The sequence below is a fragment of the Pogonomyrmex barbatus genome, unplaced genomic scaffold, assembly GCF_055798465.1.
Source record: "Pogonomyrmex barbatus isolate J1 unplaced genomic scaffold, ASM5579846v1 scaffold1, whole genome shotgun sequence".
NCBI lineage: Eukaryota > Metazoa > Arthropoda > Insecta > Hymenoptera > Formicidae > Pogonomyrmex > Pogonomyrmex barbatus.
Genome location: NW_028297098.1, coordinates 17,800,177 through 17,819,353, shown reverse-complemented (window position 1 = coordinate 17,819,353; position 19,177 = coordinate 17,800,177). Strand labels below are relative to the sequence as shown.

The window sequence follows — 19,177 nt, the reverse complement described above, 5'->3', positions numbered from 1 at the left end:
TATGCAGTTGCACTTTCGCAAAATATATATAGCGAATTCGGTCACATACACTGGATTGGCACTAATCCGATATAGTGCAGGTAATCAAATGTTTTGTTCTATTTATATATTTTTAATCAATTTAAAAGAGAAATAAATTACAAGTAGAAATGAATTATTATAAAAATTAATAATAAAAATAATATAAATTACTTAGATTCTTAAGCAAGATAAAATATTAATAGCAAGATAAAATATTTCTGCATAGAATCTTGATGTCACACTGCATTGTTTCAGAAAATTTTTAAATAAAAATTTTACATATCAGTATATGTATATCAACTATCAAAATCTATTTCAAAATATATTAAATATCATTATCATTTTTTTTTATCAACATCTACATTATTTATTCTTCCAAGAGTTTCAAGAGAGTCAACACAATTAATTAATAATTAACTATTAATAATTAATTATTAATATTAATTAACATTTAATAAGATAATAACAATCTTTATTTAATTAAAAAATATATTTATTAATTCAACGTAAAACTTTATTTCAATGAAATTATTTTCTATTAAAAATACTTCCTTTACAATTTTAATTGCTTTTTATCGCTTTGAAAATGCTCAATATTTATAATAATTAAATAATTTAAATAATTGAACGGCAAATAAATTTATGTATTTACAATTAAATTGGATAGATATAACGTAAAGAAAATGACTCGATAATTTCTTCTGAGACGCATTTCTTACATGCCAATCTTGATTTATTACATCACGCACGTGATCTGAATCTAAACGAGAAACAGTGCTTTGAACGTGATCACAGAGATGATAGGAATGTTGTTGACAAGTTATAAGAGAGCATAGTATTAACATCCAACAAAGTATCGAACATATTTGTTTGCTACTCATAGCAATTACTTTCCATTAGCGTGAATCGATAAAATAAAATCTTTGAATTGAAAAGTTCGATGTAAAATAAAATTGTATAATTTGTAATAATTATGTTTGAAGTATCGAAATATCGAAGTTATTTAGGACAAAGGCTATCATGAATTCTTTTTCGCCGTTCTCACGCTAAAATTTTCACTCAATATCTCTTCAACATAAACCGCCGACAAGAGATGTGTTGTAAATCGAAAAGAAACATGAATAAAACACTTAATAAAATTTATTATTGATTAAAATAGTTATATCTAACATTGAGATCCACGTGTCAAATACAAACGCAAGTAACGAGAATGTATAGAAGTATCACGCTAAACCGTTTCTTTATCATAAGCGTTAATTATATCTACTATTGACATCCACGAGCCAAATATTAGCGCTAATAACGAGAATACGAGTAATGCCGAATTTTTCCATAGCCGCCATTTGAACGCACCCAAATGGCTTTCCCAGCATGAGACCGTTTCAACGATGGCTGGGATAGTAATGCCGAGGGTAGAAAAGAATACTGCACCGACTAGAGAAATGAACGGATCTAATTCGGGTACTGCCAGCGCTACAATCACTATAACAAAAAATTCACAACATATCATATAGGTATATCAATCAGTATTAATTGAATTGAAACTTAAACTTAGATATGCATGTAAAAAATATTTTAATTATCAAGAAATATCACAATGATTTTTATTAAATTTTGTTTATATTGAGTAAAGAAAAGATAAACAAATAAGCTGCAAATATATATTTTTGACAATATTTAAATATTTGTGTGATGCCACGTTCTTAATGAACATTAGAATTAGAAGGTTTTAACGAACAATGGAAATTTATCGCAAACGAATTGATCCAAAGGTCCAAAGTGGACCGAATCTATTGCACCGAACGAAAGAACTGACCCGAGTCGAAACAGGCAAACATATAGGCGGACAGTTCTTTTCCTTCTCGGTGCATTCGGCAATAAAAAAAGCGCACCGTGCATACACGTATGTACACGGAGTAAGTGGGTGACACCGTTCAATCGTCTCACCGATCGGGTCTTCGACCGACCTCCTCTATTGGAAGTGCGTGATTCATCGCGGTTTAATAGCGGTTTCTCCGCCTCGCGATCGTTGGAATATCATCCGCGGCAAAAACGCTACCGGAAAAGGTTACGGGAAAGCGGCGTTAATTCTTTGAAGCGTGTTGATATAAAAAAACACGTCGCTTCTTTAAGGATTTGATAATTATCTAATTCGCTGATCCCATTTCGCTGATCTCATTCTTACAATATGATAAATTAATTGTATCTCATATATCATAAATCCCTTGACAAAAAAATTAAAAATACTTTGTTTACACCTTTTTCCACTTTTTTTTTCTTAAACGTATCCGTTTATGATTTATCTTTCAAAGAATTAAGATCTCGATTAAAAAAAGAAAGAGGAAGAAAAAAGAAAAAGTATGCAAAGAAGAAAGTTTTATAAGATAGACCTAAAATAAAATCTTTTTTATATTTAGGTTTAACGCTTTATAAAAACCAGTTTCTTTCTCAGATCTATTTATGGATATGAAAGAAGATATGAATTGCTAAATATGTAGATGACTGATGAGTCATACCTATAAAAGCTTCTCTATATCAAACTATTTTTATCCTTTATGTATTATTCTTTCTAGACAAAGAATTTACGTACGCGAAACAAACAGTTATTTCCATTAAATAACACTTCCTGTATTTTTGAAATTTACATCATTTTAAATTTATGTTCTTTAAATTGAATTAGCTTGCTATCTTTTCATATAGATTCTAATCATTTGCATATTGTCCAGCTCGAATTTGTTTTTATCTACAGAAAAATTATTTAAATTTCCATTTATAATTAAATTGTTCAAATTTAACAAATAATTAAAGTAACATCTTCAGAAATGAAGATAAGTTACTCCGAATGATATAAATAATGATATTATACTTTACCTGTTAGCATAACCATACATATCCTCATTACTGTCTCGCCAATGGCCGCGTACTTATGACTAAATCGGTGTTTCATGGAATTCCATATGATCTCAAGTGGCACGAAATACTGCAAACCGTAAGTAAAGAGAACGGCCGCGGCGATGAGAAGTTTTACCGCTTGGGCCAAACTGAAACGTTATCTTTCATCAGTCTACGACGCACGTATCAAGATGACGTATTAATTCATTTAGCAAAAAGAAATGTTTCCACTCACTCCTCTTCCGTTGGTAGATTCAATGTGATGCTTCCCTTCGCACTTTTGCCATATGCGAGGTAACCGGATATTCCCATCACGGCATATAGAGACACTACTATTGTCATCGAAACGTTAAGTACGCTAGGACATCCCAGGAAGTGATGTGGATTTCTCATACTGTTCGCCACGGGCATCACCTGTGATCACAATCAAGTATTTAAGGATAAGAGAAACGCAAGAAGGACAATTAGATATGTTGGCGAACACGAAACTTACAACGCCGATACCTTCGATGGCGAATATCACAGTCGCGAAGAAACGGGGCAATTGCTCCACCGAGGAAAACAACATTTCATCCTTGAACGGTTGGATATTGGTGAAGATATAGTACAGCGTAATCGAGAAACCGCTTATCATGAAAATATTGGCCAGCATTGAAAATGGTACCAAGTACTTTAGGTTGCGCACCTGACCAAGCAGCACCAATGCCGGAATCAGCGAGAGGATGTACAAGCGCAGGTCTATAGGCTTTCCGGTGCGGAAATCCATGACCTGAAACAAAAAAAAAAACGAGTGATGAAGGAAGATCGACACGGTCATGCGACTTATGGAAGGGCTTGGGGCGATGTCGCGACATAGTTTCGCGAAGGGAACGAACGAGAAGGGGCATTCGCTCGTCCGTAAAAAGAGGACAGAGCTCCGTTCCTGTAAAGTGTGATACCGGAATTGGAATTATTTCACATTTTTCTATTGTTTAAACAATGAAACATGTAATATATTTGCGTAATTCTGCACGTTTACATTTATATTTTTTTTAAACTGTCATAATTATCGTTACTTTTATTCTATCGTCTAAATTCTCCAAATTGTATTCCACTTTAAAAAATTCTCCAAATTGTATTATACTGTATTACACTGTACAATTTGAATAGGTTTTTTGTATATTTTTTTGAAAATAGGAAAATATTTTAAAGAATTTAAAAAATGAAAACGTAAAACAAATAACAATGATTCTGAAGTTTTTAGAGAGCGATACGTAATTACATATAAGTAACAAAGAAAAAATTTTATAGTATCATATACAAAAGTATGATAAGTTCTATTAACAATAATTACAATCTAAGATAATCAATTAATTATTGTTATGTTCATCAAATCTATTTTTGTTATATCTTCACAAATAACACAAACACAAATTAAATTAAAGTTATCTGCTGATTAGAAAATGTAATAATTATTATAAATAAAAAAATATATAACACTTCTATTAACAATAATTACTATCTAAGATATCCGATAAATCAATTATCGCTGTTAATAATATGAGATATATATTTTTGTTACTTTAATAATAATCATATATCACCCATATCAACTATATATCATCAGATATATAGTAAAAACATATATTTGATATCGCAAAATCATAAAAATCATGGAATGTCAATTCAAATTCATTTTGATGTGATGAATATTTTGTATAAAATATCCTCCAACTATTTATTTAAACACTGATTATAATTCAATCAAACTCATTACCATATAATATAATAGTTATCATAATTAATTAAAAGAAATTAATATGATAATTAAAACATAATCGCTGTATAACAGCCAATCTCCCTTTTCGTACAATTAAATACATATTAAGTTATGTAATTTGTTGCAACTTAGGAAGTAAACTATACAAAAAAAAAAAAAAAAAAAAAAACGTATGAAGTTGCGGCCACATGCCAACCATATCTTATCGTGGATAAGTTATCATAAATTATGCAAGGTGCATACCTGCTTAAGGGAGTTAGCAATGAATACGATGTAAACGCACGCGCCGCCCACATATGTCGCGCAAAGCGCCGCGTTCACGAATATCCTGCTGAAGTTGGCCCAAGGCCTTATTCGCTTCGGTCCGGAGAGGAAGGCCGCATATGCCGTCTCAGCATAGGTCATCTGCGGCGTCTTGGTGCGCCGGCAAAGCACGTGGGACGAACGCACCAGTATGTGCACACAGTGCGCGCAGATGAAGCCGATTATGAGCGTGCCAATCCCGCCGATCACCAGCCCGCCGTTTTTCATTGCGAGCGGCATGGCCAAGATACCCGTCCCTAGGGAGGATTTCAAGAGATGCATCACAGATCCCAGATCCCTGAAGAACATATGATAAAATGGGACTATGCTATCGATGCTTGTCACTCTGTTGTCTATGTGGAAATCGCGATATAGAAAGTTATACACGTATAATTTCATTAAGATTTGAATGGTATTTTTATTTTTTTTATCATACACACATATACATGTGTCATCATGCGTACATCATGTGGAATACACATGAGATTAGATGAACCTCTGCGTTTCGTGAAAAAAATGCGATGTAATAACAAGATAATCATCTCTTATAACTTGTGATGCTTTGTATTTTTATCATAATAAAGAATGTAATTAGATTATCATATGCGAAAAGATGTGCTGTTGTTATCGTTCTTATCTAAACATATTAATCTAAACATATAAATCATTAATACGTATTTCAAACATGATTAAATGATGCCTTATCGCAATCTATATAGGTCACTGCATTTTTGTTTCATGTTTTTTGAAAAATCAGACGAAAACAGAAGGTTATTCTCAATTAAATTAAACAATAAATTTTGTATTTTTGCAAATTTTTTTATAAATAAAATTTTTAAATATTTCAACAAAACCATTGTTTCCATAAGCTAAGCCAATTATGATTATAATTTGGATGTTGAATACATGGTATTATCGTTAAAATATGGAAAATTTATATACGGAATAATACAACGCAAAATATTATCATTAAGATATGAAAAATACATGTTAAGTGCCTTGAAACACCAATAAAAAAATTCTAAAACAAAACTTACGAAGTCGCATGTGTTTTATCACGATGTTCGAATGGATCGTACAGTTCATCTTTTTCTTTATATTCGCCAATAATGGTTGGAGCTATTTTTGTGCTAAAAATAAAATAAATTATTATACAAAGTACTAAACAAAGAGAAACAATAAAAATGCAAATATATTATATAAAAGCATACAAAATCAACCCGCAACAAAAAGTCTATTGTAAGTGTAATAATTTGTCATAGACATTTTTATCTTGGTAAAAGAATCGTTTTGCAAGTTCATATATTACAATATATTGAATTCTAAATTGATCTGGTAACTACATATTATGTTAAAGGAAATTATTAATAAAAATTTTATGCAAAAATCTTTGCCACGTTATTCGTCACGCGACCCATCGAGTATATCAATGTTAATAAAAATTAAAACAGTTGCGATAAAATGTTATAAGGAAAAACTGAGTTTATACAACATGCTACCAATCTCTGCATAAAACGCAATATGATTGCATTTCACGATGATCATTCTTGATCGATAACGATTATTTTTGCAGACATTGTGTATAAAAATCGCGTTATCTGCGATTTGATACTTCTCGCGAAGGATGACTCTGCTCATTAAAAAAGCCCTTATCGATCATGCACATTAATTGTTATCTAGACAATTTCGGTAGAGTTATTGTGCAAGGACAACATCAGGAAAATTTTTCGCATCAAATTTACATTTTAATCAATGTTTATATACTTTGTTGCGATGCGCTGCAATACAATTGAATATTAATCATATGAAAAATACCTGCTGCTGAATTCCGTCATGGGATTGCCCGATTGCTCTTTCTCTGTTCGACCCATGGCGATTCTGCTGTAAGAACAATTTCATGTAACAATTAAAGAGAGGAAAAGAAAATTTATTTTTAAATAAATAGATAATAATTAAATTATAATAATATATAAACAAATGATTACTCTGTTTATTAGTATTAATTAATTATTATATATAAATTATTATATACAATTAAATTAAGTAAATTCCAATTACATTTACATATTTTCATAAGTTTGCTGAATATTATTGTATAGATATAGAAATAGACATAAAATTTATTTCTCATTATAAAACTTATTATAAAACGTTTTATATAATAAAAGAATGTGTTATTACATTTCTGTAGTTCTATCTGTTTGATACGAATAATTTTCGTTTTTAATGATACGTAATTATAAAAAAATCGGTAATTTTAAGAGAATTACTGACGCATTGAATGAGATAAGCGTTATCGGATAAACATGCTATTTGGAAACGGAAGACTTCCTTGTTGTCATATCAGATTGTAAATATAAAACGATTAGCTAAACAAACTGATTGATCGCCATTCTTTTCTACTAACCCGAATTAGTTAATAATCCGTGAAATTTCCGTGAAAGAATAAATATTCTGTGATTGTGCGGGCAGAAATAGCTTCTTTTTATGTTTAATTGTCAACTTATTATCGATTATATTATGCAAAAATTAATCAAATTCTTATATTCAAGTCAACGCCTAAAAAAACCATATTAAAAAAAATTAATTTAGATTACAATAAGTTAGATTACAATAAAAATCAAATGATTAAAAAAAATCAAATAATTTTTGTCATTTCAGATTAAACAATTGCGAGAAGTAATACTTTTTCACTTGATAACTATGAGTCAGCATAGCAACTTTAAAAATTTGAATTCTACAAATTTCTTAAAGTTATCTTAATAAGAAGGAAATTACTAAATAAAATTTTAAATCTGTATCACTTATAATTCCAATACTTAAATATTCCAATTTTCTAAAATAAAAAATTAAAAAGAAGAATATTAACTTTATTTAATCAGATGCAATTTGACAAGACAATAATGATATCTATGAAGAATTGATTGTATAAAAATTTGCTGACAAGTCGCAACATTACAATTCGTTGACTATTGATCATTAATTTTTATCAGCTGTTTTGCCCAGACACGAAATATTAATGAGGACAATGAAATTTAAATATGAGAAATAGCGCAGCAAAATGAGATGCGAGTTTATAGAAAGTTATCGACAAGAAGCTACGTAAGTTTACACCAGTTACGTAAAAAAAAAAAAAAAGAAATACAGATCCAATATATATATATGATACATATATCCGATAAGTAGATGTTATATGCTTCACCTTGACCAATTTTTTTTTAAAAGTTTCTCCAAACTTTATCTGCCAATAAAAACCATGCGCTGCTTGTTTCGTCTACTGATGATGAAAAATTCTTCGTGGATTGCGACCAAATGAACAACCCGAGATTCGCATGGGAAATTAATGGGAAATAAAAAAGTCAAAGTTGTGCAAGAGAGCTCCGTGCGCTCAAGATTGCAGTCAGCCGATAGCGACCGATTCTCGATCTGCTTTCGCCATTTTACGTAAAAGCGGCAGGAAAATGACTCGGTATTACGCGAACGAATCATGATCTCACTCGGCGGTAACAAACGGATCTGAATGTATGCACTCATGGAGATTCTTCAGATCTATCTTCGGATCTTCGGAAGATCCTTGATCATTTGAATGAATACATGCAGCACATAAGCGAGAGATTTCAACGTCACGAAGGACTCACGCAATTGAGACTACATCTCATAAATATTCCAATACGGAGAGATTGTAAAGAATAATACCGACAAGAGAATACACAAGGAGAATCTTGGAATCAATCTACGAAGATGGAATTTAACCTTGTCAAAATATCAAACGTCATGACAAATATAATTATACTTATAATAATAATGGAAAATATTCATATATGTAATCAAGCATTTGCAACTGATTAATATTAATTTTAAAATTATATAAGTAATTTAAAAACGCTTTGAATTTTACTTTTTATAAATTTTATAAATTTCTTTTTATAAATTTCAGTGCACTAACTCATGTATTTACGAAAAGAAGAGAGGGAAATGGTTTCTCTTTAAAAAGAGCTACATTAATATTTTTATCTACATATGACGCGTCACGTCGAGATATGACATAGCAAGACCTATCGGATTATTCTGCCATCTATAATGATTCTTTATAAATTAATCAACAAATTACTTCTAGCAAGATAGATTACTTCGCAGAAGTCTTATAGATAAATTCTATATCAAGATTCTAGTTAAATAGATATCATTCATATATATATAATTTGCAATGCAATTTCGAAAGCATTTTATTAAATGACATCCACACATTGCCTTTTAATTTAATTATAACAACTTTTATATTTGTCATAAATTGTAATTGTTCGTCTTTGTTATTTCAAAAATTGCTGCATTTAAGAATTGCCTATTCAATAAGTAATTATCATTTTGTGCTCACGGTAAACAATTATCTTATTTTGCAAGTCATTCCATTATTACAAAGGGTATTACTTTTATCTTCTGCAGCAAAAAATTAAATCGCTTGATAGTTGAAATGTTTTAACTTTCACAATTAAAATTATTTGTAAAAAACTACCTATAATATGTTATAAGTCCTTGTAAAGTATATCTATCTGCATCGAATGATATATATAATAATCTAATGATTATATTATTATAATAATTTAGTGTTTAGATTAAATTATTAATGCTATTACATTTTTTGAAACAGTTAGTAAGATGAATACAGTGTTTATATCGCGTCTTATATCTCAGAGCGAAGTATCTTGTGAATCTGTTGTTGCAGTTTTTTATATCTGAATACCTATCATTTTCACGTGATAGCCGATATTTGATAAATTCGTAACAATGTTTACAAGTACAAAGAAATATTTTTTGCATGAATCGATTTTATCAGATCTCCATTCATTATATGTTAATATGAAGATCGTAAGTGCACGAAAGGAATTACCTTAATTCAATGCTAATATTTTATCAATCACACAATATAGATTATTAGCTCGATTCTATCAGATTCTATCGAACGCGCAATATAAATTATTAGCTCGAGTCTATCAGCGTACAGTGTAAATACTTTTTTGCAATGATATGAACATTTATTTCTAGATTAATTGCGTTTAACTATCGTGTGTCGTTCAATCTATTGACAAATATTAACACGGCTTTGAATGCTTATCATATAACGTAATACAGTAGTACGATTTATTATGCGTGTTACACCATTGCTGTGAATTTTAATAAAAGATTTTTCAATAAATCTGAAGTCAACTTTTCAAATAAGAAATATTTAATTACTTCGCAAAAACTGCAGAAATTTAAATTAAAATAAAAATAAAAAGTTTAATTTAAATTCGGTAACGTTCTTAGTCTTACAAGTTGCATTTACAGAATATCAGAGTTTATAGAATATCAAGAGGAACAACAATGGAGAAGCAACAATATTTCTTAAATTATCTTCCGAAATTTATTTTACGGAAATCTTATCTTACGTAGTTTCAATTTCGATAAAGGTGGCTATTAAAATTTCTCCTCCAAGAATTTGTTGTGAAAAATTCTAAGCAATTTGTGTTTCTAAGCAATATACTATTATTACTGTCAAGAAATATATTTTCTATTGTTTTCCACAGACAAATGTTTACACTGTCTGAATAAAGAAACGTATTTACGTCATTTTCTTTTGCTTCTTGCTTATGCGTTGATTACTTATCAGCTACAATGTGTAACATGTTCAAAATAGAAATAAAATCTTTATAAACAAGTTATTTGTAACTTACGGCTTCTTTGCAACCTTCGGAAAATAATTTAAATAACACATTTCATAATAAAATATTTTCATAAATCTTCTCGCATACATTTACAATACATGTACATAACTTACGCCGTTGAAATACTTACTTGTATAATACTCAGACGTGGATATGAATGCAGATTTGATGATTTAGAAAGGACGTTTATTTCTTTTTGTGTGACGACGTTAAAATATATCGAATCCTTCCAATTCACATTGTCACTTTGTTAAAAAATAAAAATATCAATCTTCTCGTGTAAATCAATGTTTAAAATGTATTATTCCCGTCTCTCCAAAGGCCTTTATTTTCTCTCTGTCTTCTTCTGTTTTGCCTCTTTTCATAGAGCACGAAGCGTTCACGTGAGTTCCGATCGAACGGGAAATGTAAATTCTGCCCAAGGTCTCGTACCCTTCTGCCTTTTTTTTTTTTTCTAAAGGCTACATTTATAATACAACGAGATAACTACTTATCGGTAAATATTATTAAAACGATTCGGGTAAGATCTTCGATAAAATCCAGACGAATCACACTCGATAAATCCTGCAATACGCAGTTGCGCAAATTGCGGACAATGACCGGATGATCCTCTCCGACAGCGATTAAACAGACACTACTGTGTTTTATGAACGTCGCGAATCTACGTCGCGCGGATTTCAGTCTTACATCGAGAGTAGAATAATTTGAAGATTATATATGCTCGCGCTGCGAGATAATTTAGTAGATTTTACCTCGATGATGATGGAAATTTACGGGTGACTCCACCATGAAAAATTTTGATCCCGAAATAAATTATCTCTAATAGCTCATAGCCCGTCCTTGAGTTCCATTAAAAATTATCGTCGACATTTTCGTAATATCACAGGGTGCTGATGATGATAGTTTTGTGCCCGCGTAATTATCCGGAAGATTGATGACTTGTCTCTGTCTGAGATTGCTGAGGTGGTTGACAGATGCAGGATGATAGGTAGATAACTCTCGTCAATTTTGTGGGATGCTGGATCTGTTTCTGGTCTGGCACCGAAGGGGAAGGTAATAACGAGGAGTAACAAGACGAAATTAACGTGGAACAGTGACAGACCGAACGCGACTGGGCAAGTTCCTTGGCGTTAGCCAGGTATATATATACGGACAGTCAATACACGTGAGTGACTACCGAGCACGAGCTTCCTCGCTCGTGCGAAATACCGGGAAGGGAGGGAGTAGATAGTGACAGCATGTGTAATGTGCTTCGACGTTACTTTGGAGTTATGTGCACGATAAAGTGTGGCAGAAGTCAAAATCGATGTAACGAATCCGCTTGCCAGTGTTACACATCCAAAAAAAAAAATTTCTCCGTACAATCGACGGGTATAAACGTTTAACATTGCAAAGGATTTAAAAACCACACGTGTAAACGCCCCTTGAAGAATTAACAATAAATAAAATACTCCTTTCCTAGTCTAAGTCCTTGGTGTTAGATATAAATAAGAGGACAGAGAATAACAATTTAATCTTTTCTTCATTTTCTTTTCTTTAAATACGATTGTCTGTAAAATGAATAAGTCATTGTTATCTTAATGTCAAGAGTAAATCTTGATATAAATTAGAAATATCGTGTGATAATAGAGAGAATTAGAATGAAATCGAAAATATCGAGGGAACTGAAGATAAATATAGAATGTTTTCGTGTGCAAAACAACAATTATAAAGATATTCGAAAACAAATATTTAAGTAAATTGTATTTATAAGATAACACTTATTCTCTTCTCCAAGGTACATGCCTCGTTGTTTGCGATTTCATGAATGAGCAATCGTTTCAATGCGTTGAGATCCGAAATTCACCGAAAGTATCCTTGAAAGCGCTACGTATCGATCACGTACAACCGTCGAATCGCTTTCCGCTTTCACGTTTTTCCCTCCACCTAATCCTTGCGATACCGCTTCCGCTTCTCTAGCCCATTGCGCGCGTTTGTTCTCGCTCGAACGTTGGCGACCGCATAATTAATTGATTAATAGCACTTTAGAGTCGGACGCGACTCGGTAAAAGGATCGGGCGCGACGAGCTGCTCGGATCGAAAATCGTCGACACCTCCTGAAGAATACTAGTCGAGTACCGGCTCCTGAAGAATACTAGTCGAGTAACCGTGCTTGAGTTTCGTACCCATAGGGACGTCGGTTATTCGACTGTGCGATCAGCTCGATTCGCACCTCCGTATCTCGCGCGTTTCCTTTCACCTTATTCTCATCTCCTTCCGTTCAGCGGGCCGCGCTCGCTCGCCGTCTCTCTTCGTCCTCTCGCAAGAAGGTGATCTCCCACCTTCTCTAGACCGCCGCTGGAGCCGCGTTGCAATTTCTCATTGTAGGCTCTTGTTCCACATCACGAGACGGCGCAACTCCGCCGTACCGTGCATTACGTAAACGCGAGCCGAGGGAAATTGAAGGTGTCTCACCAGAATGTCGCAAGTGCCACATTCCAATCTTTACGGAAATTAAGGGTCCTCGATACCGGTCAGTATCGGTCACGTTGATCTCAGACATTTAGAAGCGAGAAAATCGCGAGAGAACACGTCTGAGATACGTCACCCCTACGGGGCGTATCGAGGTACGCGAGCTCTAATGATCTCGTAACCAGCGGATTTATGGAGCGGGAGATATTTCTTCTGGCAAGAATCGCAACGCGAGGAAAGCGCGAACGCGCTGTTAGATTCCCCTTATTTTATCATTCATCTTTATCTTTTCCAGGAGAATCTGTTGTCCCTTATCGTGGCTATATAATTCTCTAGATAATTCTCAATTCTTCTGGCATTATCGTAAGGAGTAATTTTATAATTTTGCGCTAAGAGCTTCTTAAGTAGTTTAACGAGTTTATCGATCAACATTCCTCTTCCTTTATTCCACCGTATTCTCTGACAATTGTTGCTCCGCTTTCTATCATTCCGAAGACCTAAAGTAACATAAAAGCATGTTGCTAAAGATTACGATGCCGTACGTATTAAAATAATTTTGCTATTTCCGATAAATAATAACAATGTTTATATACACTCGATAATCTGATTACATGGTTGAGCAAATTAAGAGAGATGATAAATCTTAAAGCTAAAGTTGATATTTTTTTCGAATATTTTATTTGATATAACGCGTACGTCGCGACGATCTACAAATTTTTTAAGAACTTGAAGAAACTAACTTTCCAAACTAGGAAAATTTTAAAGAAAATCAATTTTTTCAATTTTTCACGAAAATCGAAGACTGCAATAATTTTCTTCTTGTTTCCATTTCGAAATCGCATCGTGATAAACAGTCATATGATATAAATAATGATATAAATAAACTTTTTGAAAACTTGAAGAAATTAATTTCGAACTAGGAAAATTTAAAGTGAAATTAATTTTTTCAATTTTTCACGAAAATCAAAGACTGCGATAATTTTCTTCAACGTTTTCGTTTTTAAGAAATCGCACCGTGATAAACATCCATATGATGAAAATAATGATGTTCTTTGCCAGCAAGAGCCTCGAGGCTTCCTCCCATTTAGACGACGTCTCGATTAGTATAGGTATTAGCAGCATCATCGCTGATATACTGAAGGAAGAGAGTAGACCCAACAAGGGTACCATTTGAGGCACGGCCATGGCTAACAATGCTACGGGCGAAAAGAAGGACAAGGACGATTTACTTCCTGGTAATTATGTTCAGCATTCATGACGCTGAATACTTATAATCGCGATATGCTTACTGGTTGCGGTCACGCCGCCGAATCGAAGCGAGAATTCACAAAATCGATGGTAGAGCAAACTCTTCGTCATGATTTTTGCGCGGATCATGGGCCATAAAACGCTCATGGGGATGTAGTACGCCAAACCGAAAGTAAACAGGATCGACAAGGAAACGGTTATCTTGATCACTTGGGACAGCCTGCAAAGCGTAACGTAAAATGAGCGATAAGAAGGGTGGAATATGAATATCGATTTTCAGACGTCTGTGATCGATACGATCTAAGATTATCGTGAAGCGATCTTTTCAAAATACAAAAAAACTCTCTTTCTTTTTCTCTTCCTCCAATTTACGACGCGATTGTTATGTATAAAGATAATTTATATGTTTATAATATATGGTTATAATAGATAATTTATAGTCATTAATTGTCTATGTAAAAATATTGTATTATTAATACCTGAACTTCAAAGCGCTGCAATGTCGCAGAAACATGCATGTAGTATAGCTTTATCATCGTTGAACAATGTATACAATTGGATAATCGAGAGAAAAATTCGATAACGAATTTATAAGATAAGCTATGTCACTAGACACGTGTTAATAGTGATATTACGTGTTACTTATAGATAAGTAATTAAAATAACTCATGTGAAATCAAAGTGTATCGATATAATAAATAGCGATCAATTTCTAGAAGAGAGATATATTATAGGCTTAACGATACATGAAATCACTAAATCACATTGTCAAGATGCAGTGACTATGTTTAATTTAATCGAGGTTGTCTTTAAACGTGGTTCAAGTCGGAATCACACTTGTGTCCTTCACGTTTACGTGGTCAAGCTGACCCTCACAATTGTCGAGTAGTTTTTTTTTTACGGTTCGTTGATTTGCCTTGTTTTTGTTAAATTTAAGTTATTTGAAGAGCTTGCCATGAATATATTGTATATTCATGTGACTTTTACAAAGTATAGAATGTAGAAGCTAAATCAAGAATACTGAACACGTAGAGCACGACTACGTAAATGTTAAGTACATCCTGTTCTGTGATCATTGATTACGCAGTGTTAATTATACAGCTGTCATTGAAAACAGGCAGACGATATATTTACCGATTGTCGCACAGCAATGCATCATTTAATTGCCTCTCTGGTAACGATTTATTTGCCATTAATTCTGAAGAAATAACAAATTTTGTTTGCATTGTGAAAAACTCGCAATGACGCAATTTCATTAAATGTTTCATGATATGTAAAGTTGATAGAAGTAAAACGATATAATCGATCAGTTGGTTCGGAGAGAAAGAAAAAAAGAGAAAGAGGGAGATATGTCAAATATGCTTAAAGTATCAATTAAATATGAACACGCAGCAATTCAAACATTTCGTAAGGTAGAAATTAGACCACCTACGTTTCCTCCAGTGGCAAATTCTTGATGATGGTATCGCAGGCCAATGGATACTTGTTATAGCCGATAAAACCAAAAGTCAGATATATGAAGGTGTTTAGCAGCAGGTTAGCGACGATTATGCGCGGCAAATGATGGGGATACTTCATCGTGTTCTCCAGTGGCAGGTACAGAGTCATATTGTGTAAGGCGAACATAAAAATGGTGCAGTACATGGGCACAGGTAGAATCTGCGTCACGGCATCGAGCCTACCGGGATCGGGAATTTCGTCGAAGAAGTAGTAGAACGCCACGAAGATGCCGACGAACAAGAAGATAGAACCAATGATGGAGAACGGCGCCAGATACTTCAGACTCGGCACGAAGGCCAGGATGACGGTACAGGGGAAGAAGATGAGGATATAGATTCGCGAATTCATTGTGACACCCGAGAAAAATTCTATCACCTAGAAATACCGCGGGTATTTAACATGAAGCGGGTACGTTATCTAATTCTAATTTGTTTTCTTTAAATCAGAGATATCTCAGATTACATCGAAACGGGTGAAAACTTTATCGTGAAAAATGCAAGTAATCGTAATTTCTCGTAAATATCGATTTCCCGCAACTCTGCTTTATCGTATTTGTTTGTTTCAATCTTTGCAACAATAAGAAGATTTCAAGTAAGACCGACGCGGATAAGATAGAATATGATCTAAAGATCATATCTTCAGTAAGCGTTTCCTTAATGGAAACATCGAGTTATAATTTCCGGATACATGCCTCCGAAAGCGAAGGATCATTTTTATAAGAAAGCCTCGACCACAGTTTCACCATCAAAGAATTGATCGTTAAAATTGAGGTCGGCTTCCGAAATACTCTACAAGGATTTTTATTTCATAAGAGTTGCCGAACGGACGTCATGATACTGCTTTATCGTTTTGACTTCCGGCATGAGAATCGTGGTCGCTGTGTCGTACCTGTTGGAACGACGTGGCCACGTATAAGATGTATATCACGCAGGCCTGAAACTGCACGAAGATAATGATCACGTTGGTAACTACGCTAAATAGCTTGCTGTACTTTCGAATCCTCTCTGGGCCTCTCTGGAAGGAGAACTGCGCCGTTTCGGCGAGATCCAGCGTGGGCACACGATTGCGCCTGCATAACATCTGGGAGCATCGCACCTGCACGGAGAAAAGAGAAAGACAAAGAGAAGTAAACCTGCCTCGGATGGGCTTTGCACGCGGGACCTTCCTTTCCCCTGTGTTTTAACGACTTATCTCATCGGCGGCGCCGATCGCAAATAATTGATTCATCGCGCGAAAGGGCAGAAACGTTTCCTCCTCGTTTCTCCGCTCGTTTCTCGCAATTTGTTATCGTTTCGTTTTTGAAAAAGTAGCGATGATACGCCGGGTGAAAAATTCACGCATTGTCACGTACGATGATGACGGCGGTGTGAGTGGATAGCGCGCCGACGGCAATGCCGCTAACAATGGACGATACGTAGCCGGTCCTTCTGAAGGCGTGCGGTAGGAAGAATATGCCGGTGCCGATCGCGCACTTCAGCAGATGCATGAATGCGGCAAAATCTCTGCAACGGTTTCATCATAAATAATATGTGAGTCAACAATCTCCCTGTTGTTTGCTTACCGACTACTTATCTTGGTAGTCATCATAAATAAGATAAGTTTAATATCGATAATCCAATCGTTAATTCCGTTAATTTTGTGAAATTCGATAAACGCGTAACATTAATAATTTCAGGCAATTCACGTTTTTCGAGAATATCACGCTTTCACTCGACAGAACGGACTTATATGGAAAATTCTTCTTTCGTGCCGTTGAATAAATAAAATAATAATTGAATAAATAACAATAGAACCTAGAATTGAATTATTATATCTAGCTTTTTTTTTATTAGATATAATTAATTCTATATGGTATTATTTACTGATTACTGTATATTTTACAAGTTAGTTTTATCAAGTGCAAACGTTATTTTATCTAAAATCGTTTTTATTCTGTAAAAATTTTTATTATGTCCTTTTTCGCTTCTAACGTCATAATTTAAGATAACTAAAAAATTTTAACAATAAGATTAATACAGTTTTAAGGACTAAACATTTCGAAAATTTGTGTATAATAATATTTTATAATAATTTTGTATAATAAATGCTTTAACATTTTAATTTTTCAAATATATGTGTATTTACAAATATTCCACCTTAAAATAATCAATTGAATAATCAAGATCAAGAATCTAGATATGAAAGTATATGATTTTAAAAGTCATTTTTTCGGTTTTAAACAGAATATATCTTGAATTGAAGAGACTGTATTAATAATGGAATTAACTGATTTATCAGAGTATACATTTCCGAAAAAATTGTATTGTCATAATTAATTCTGACATCATTTTCTTAAATAAAAATTCTCTGCGTAAATTACAACATAGCACTGTAATGTTTATAAACAGTATCTCGATATTGCGTGATTGTATGATATATTCCATCATGTTCGGTATTTTTTAAAAGATCTAATTTATTCCAAATTTGTTAGTAGTTTACTTATTACTTGGATATGTAGAACCATATATACCTTACGAAAGTTTTCAATCGATAATTAATAATTACAATAATTATAATAATTACAAGAGGTGAAGATATAAAACATACGAGGTCAGAGGGAAATCAGAAGGGCGAGCGGCGAAGGGATCATATTCGTCCTCTTGAATCTGCTGCTCAGCTTGAATACCTTCCGCGCTTGATTTCATTGGGATCTGTCCTCATCGTCGATCGAGAACATGGAGAAACGTATCATAACGTATCTATGCCGAGTTGTTTTGCTTGTCGATCATATCGCGCGTTACTTGGAACTTTACAAGGCTAATACGAAGCATCCGGATCTCTCGCTTGCGGACCCCGCATGATACTCCCAACAAACAGTGACAACCGATAAATTACCTATTAACCCGCTTGCACGGTGTTCAATGTTATTAATGTCTCTTTGCAAATCCGTTTAACAGAAGCGGTATTTAATCCAGCATGAGAAACATCCGTGTGCAATCTGAATCGTCAAAGAAGATATGACATTTTAAAACGCGGTTAAGCCAGATGGCCAAACAATTACTTCGTAACTTCGATTGACATTTTACATTCGAGATCTATGAGATCATTTCGATTATCGATTTAACATTAAAAGTACCAAGTGGTTATTTTTGTAATCATTTCTATTTTTTTAAATTAATATTTTTTTTCTAGTATCGCAAGAATAGATTCTAAAAATTTTTAAATTATAATATTTTATTGATATAAAGAGAAGAAATTGATAAAAAGTTAGAAAATTTGAAAATTATATTAATATAATGTAAATTATACATGAAGAAAGACA

General features: G+C 33.2%; 2 protein-coding genes across 5 annotated transcripts; both read right to left on the bottom strand.

Moving 5' to 3' along the window:
• Positions 1-1,143: 1,143 nt before the first annotated feature.
• On the bottom strand, positions 1,144-11,706 carry LOC105425308 (proton-coupled amino acid transporter-like protein pathetic). Of its 4 annotated transcripts, none has more exons than XM_011636022.3 (8): positions 10,808-11,706; positions 6,791-6,856; positions 6,013-6,105; positions 4,916-5,232; positions 3,407-3,682; positions 3,149-3,327; positions 2,893-3,062; positions 1,144-1,503 (listed from the first exon to the last, which is right to left on the bottom strand). In XM_011636022.3, the coding sequence occupies exons 3-8, from the start codon at positions 6,059-6,061 to the stop codon at positions 1,250-1,252; spliced, it is 1,245 nt and encodes a 414-aa protein (XP_011634324.2). In that variant the 5' UTR covers positions 6,062-6,105; positions 6,791-6,856; positions 10,808-11,706; the 3' UTR covers positions 1,144-1,249. The 4 variants fall into 4 exon arrangements, with proteins under 4 accessions (XP_011634324.2, XP_011634323.2, XP_088937863.1 ...); XM_011636021.3 differs by having other exon boundaries at positions 4,916-5,273; positions 6,791-6,853; XM_089081737.1 differs by having other exon boundaries at positions 6,791-6,853.
• On the bottom strand, positions 10,808-17,745 carry LOC105425307 (proton-coupled amino acid transporter-like protein pathetic). Its single transcript, XM_011636019.3, has 6 exons — positions 17,228-17,745; positions 16,765-16,971; positions 15,809-16,251; positions 14,418-14,596; positions 14,143-14,324; positions 10,808-13,625 (listed from the first exon to the last, which is right to left on the bottom strand). Exons 1-6 carry the CDS (start codon positions 17,360-17,362, stop codon positions 13,554-13,556), a joined length of 1,218 nt encoding a protein of 405 aa, XP_011634321.2. The 5' UTR covers positions 17,363-17,745; the 3' UTR covers positions 10,808-13,553.
• Positions 17,746-19,177: the final 1,432 nt, after the last annotated feature.

Bases quoted from the DNA above. Each gene is read 5' to 3' on its own strand.
- LOC105425307 (XM_011636019.3), bottom strand. From the start codon at position 17,362: ATGCATCTGCTGAAGTGCGCGATCGGCACCGGCATATTCTTCCTACCG. The intron at 16,972-17,227 runs GTACGTGACAAT...TTCTCCGTGCAG, and splicing joins CTCACACCGCCGTCATCATC to GTGCGATGCTCCCAGATGTT. The intron at 16,252-16,764 runs GTACGACACAGC...CGGTATTTCTAG, and splicing joins TGGCCACGTCGTTCCAACAG to GTGATAGAATTTTTCTCGGG.
- LOC105425308 (XM_011636021.3), bottom strand. From the start codon at position 6,846: ATGGGTCGAACAGAGAAAGAGCAATCGGGCAATCCCATGACGGAATTC. The intron at 5,274-6,012 runs GTAAGTTTTGTT...TATGTTCTTCAG, and splicing joins GATAAAACACATGCGACTTC to GGATCTGGGATCTGTGATGC. The intron at 3,328-3,406 runs GTAAGTTTCGTG...TTGTGATCACAG, and splicing joins CCATCGAAGGTATCGGCGTT to GTGATGCCCGTGGCGAACAG.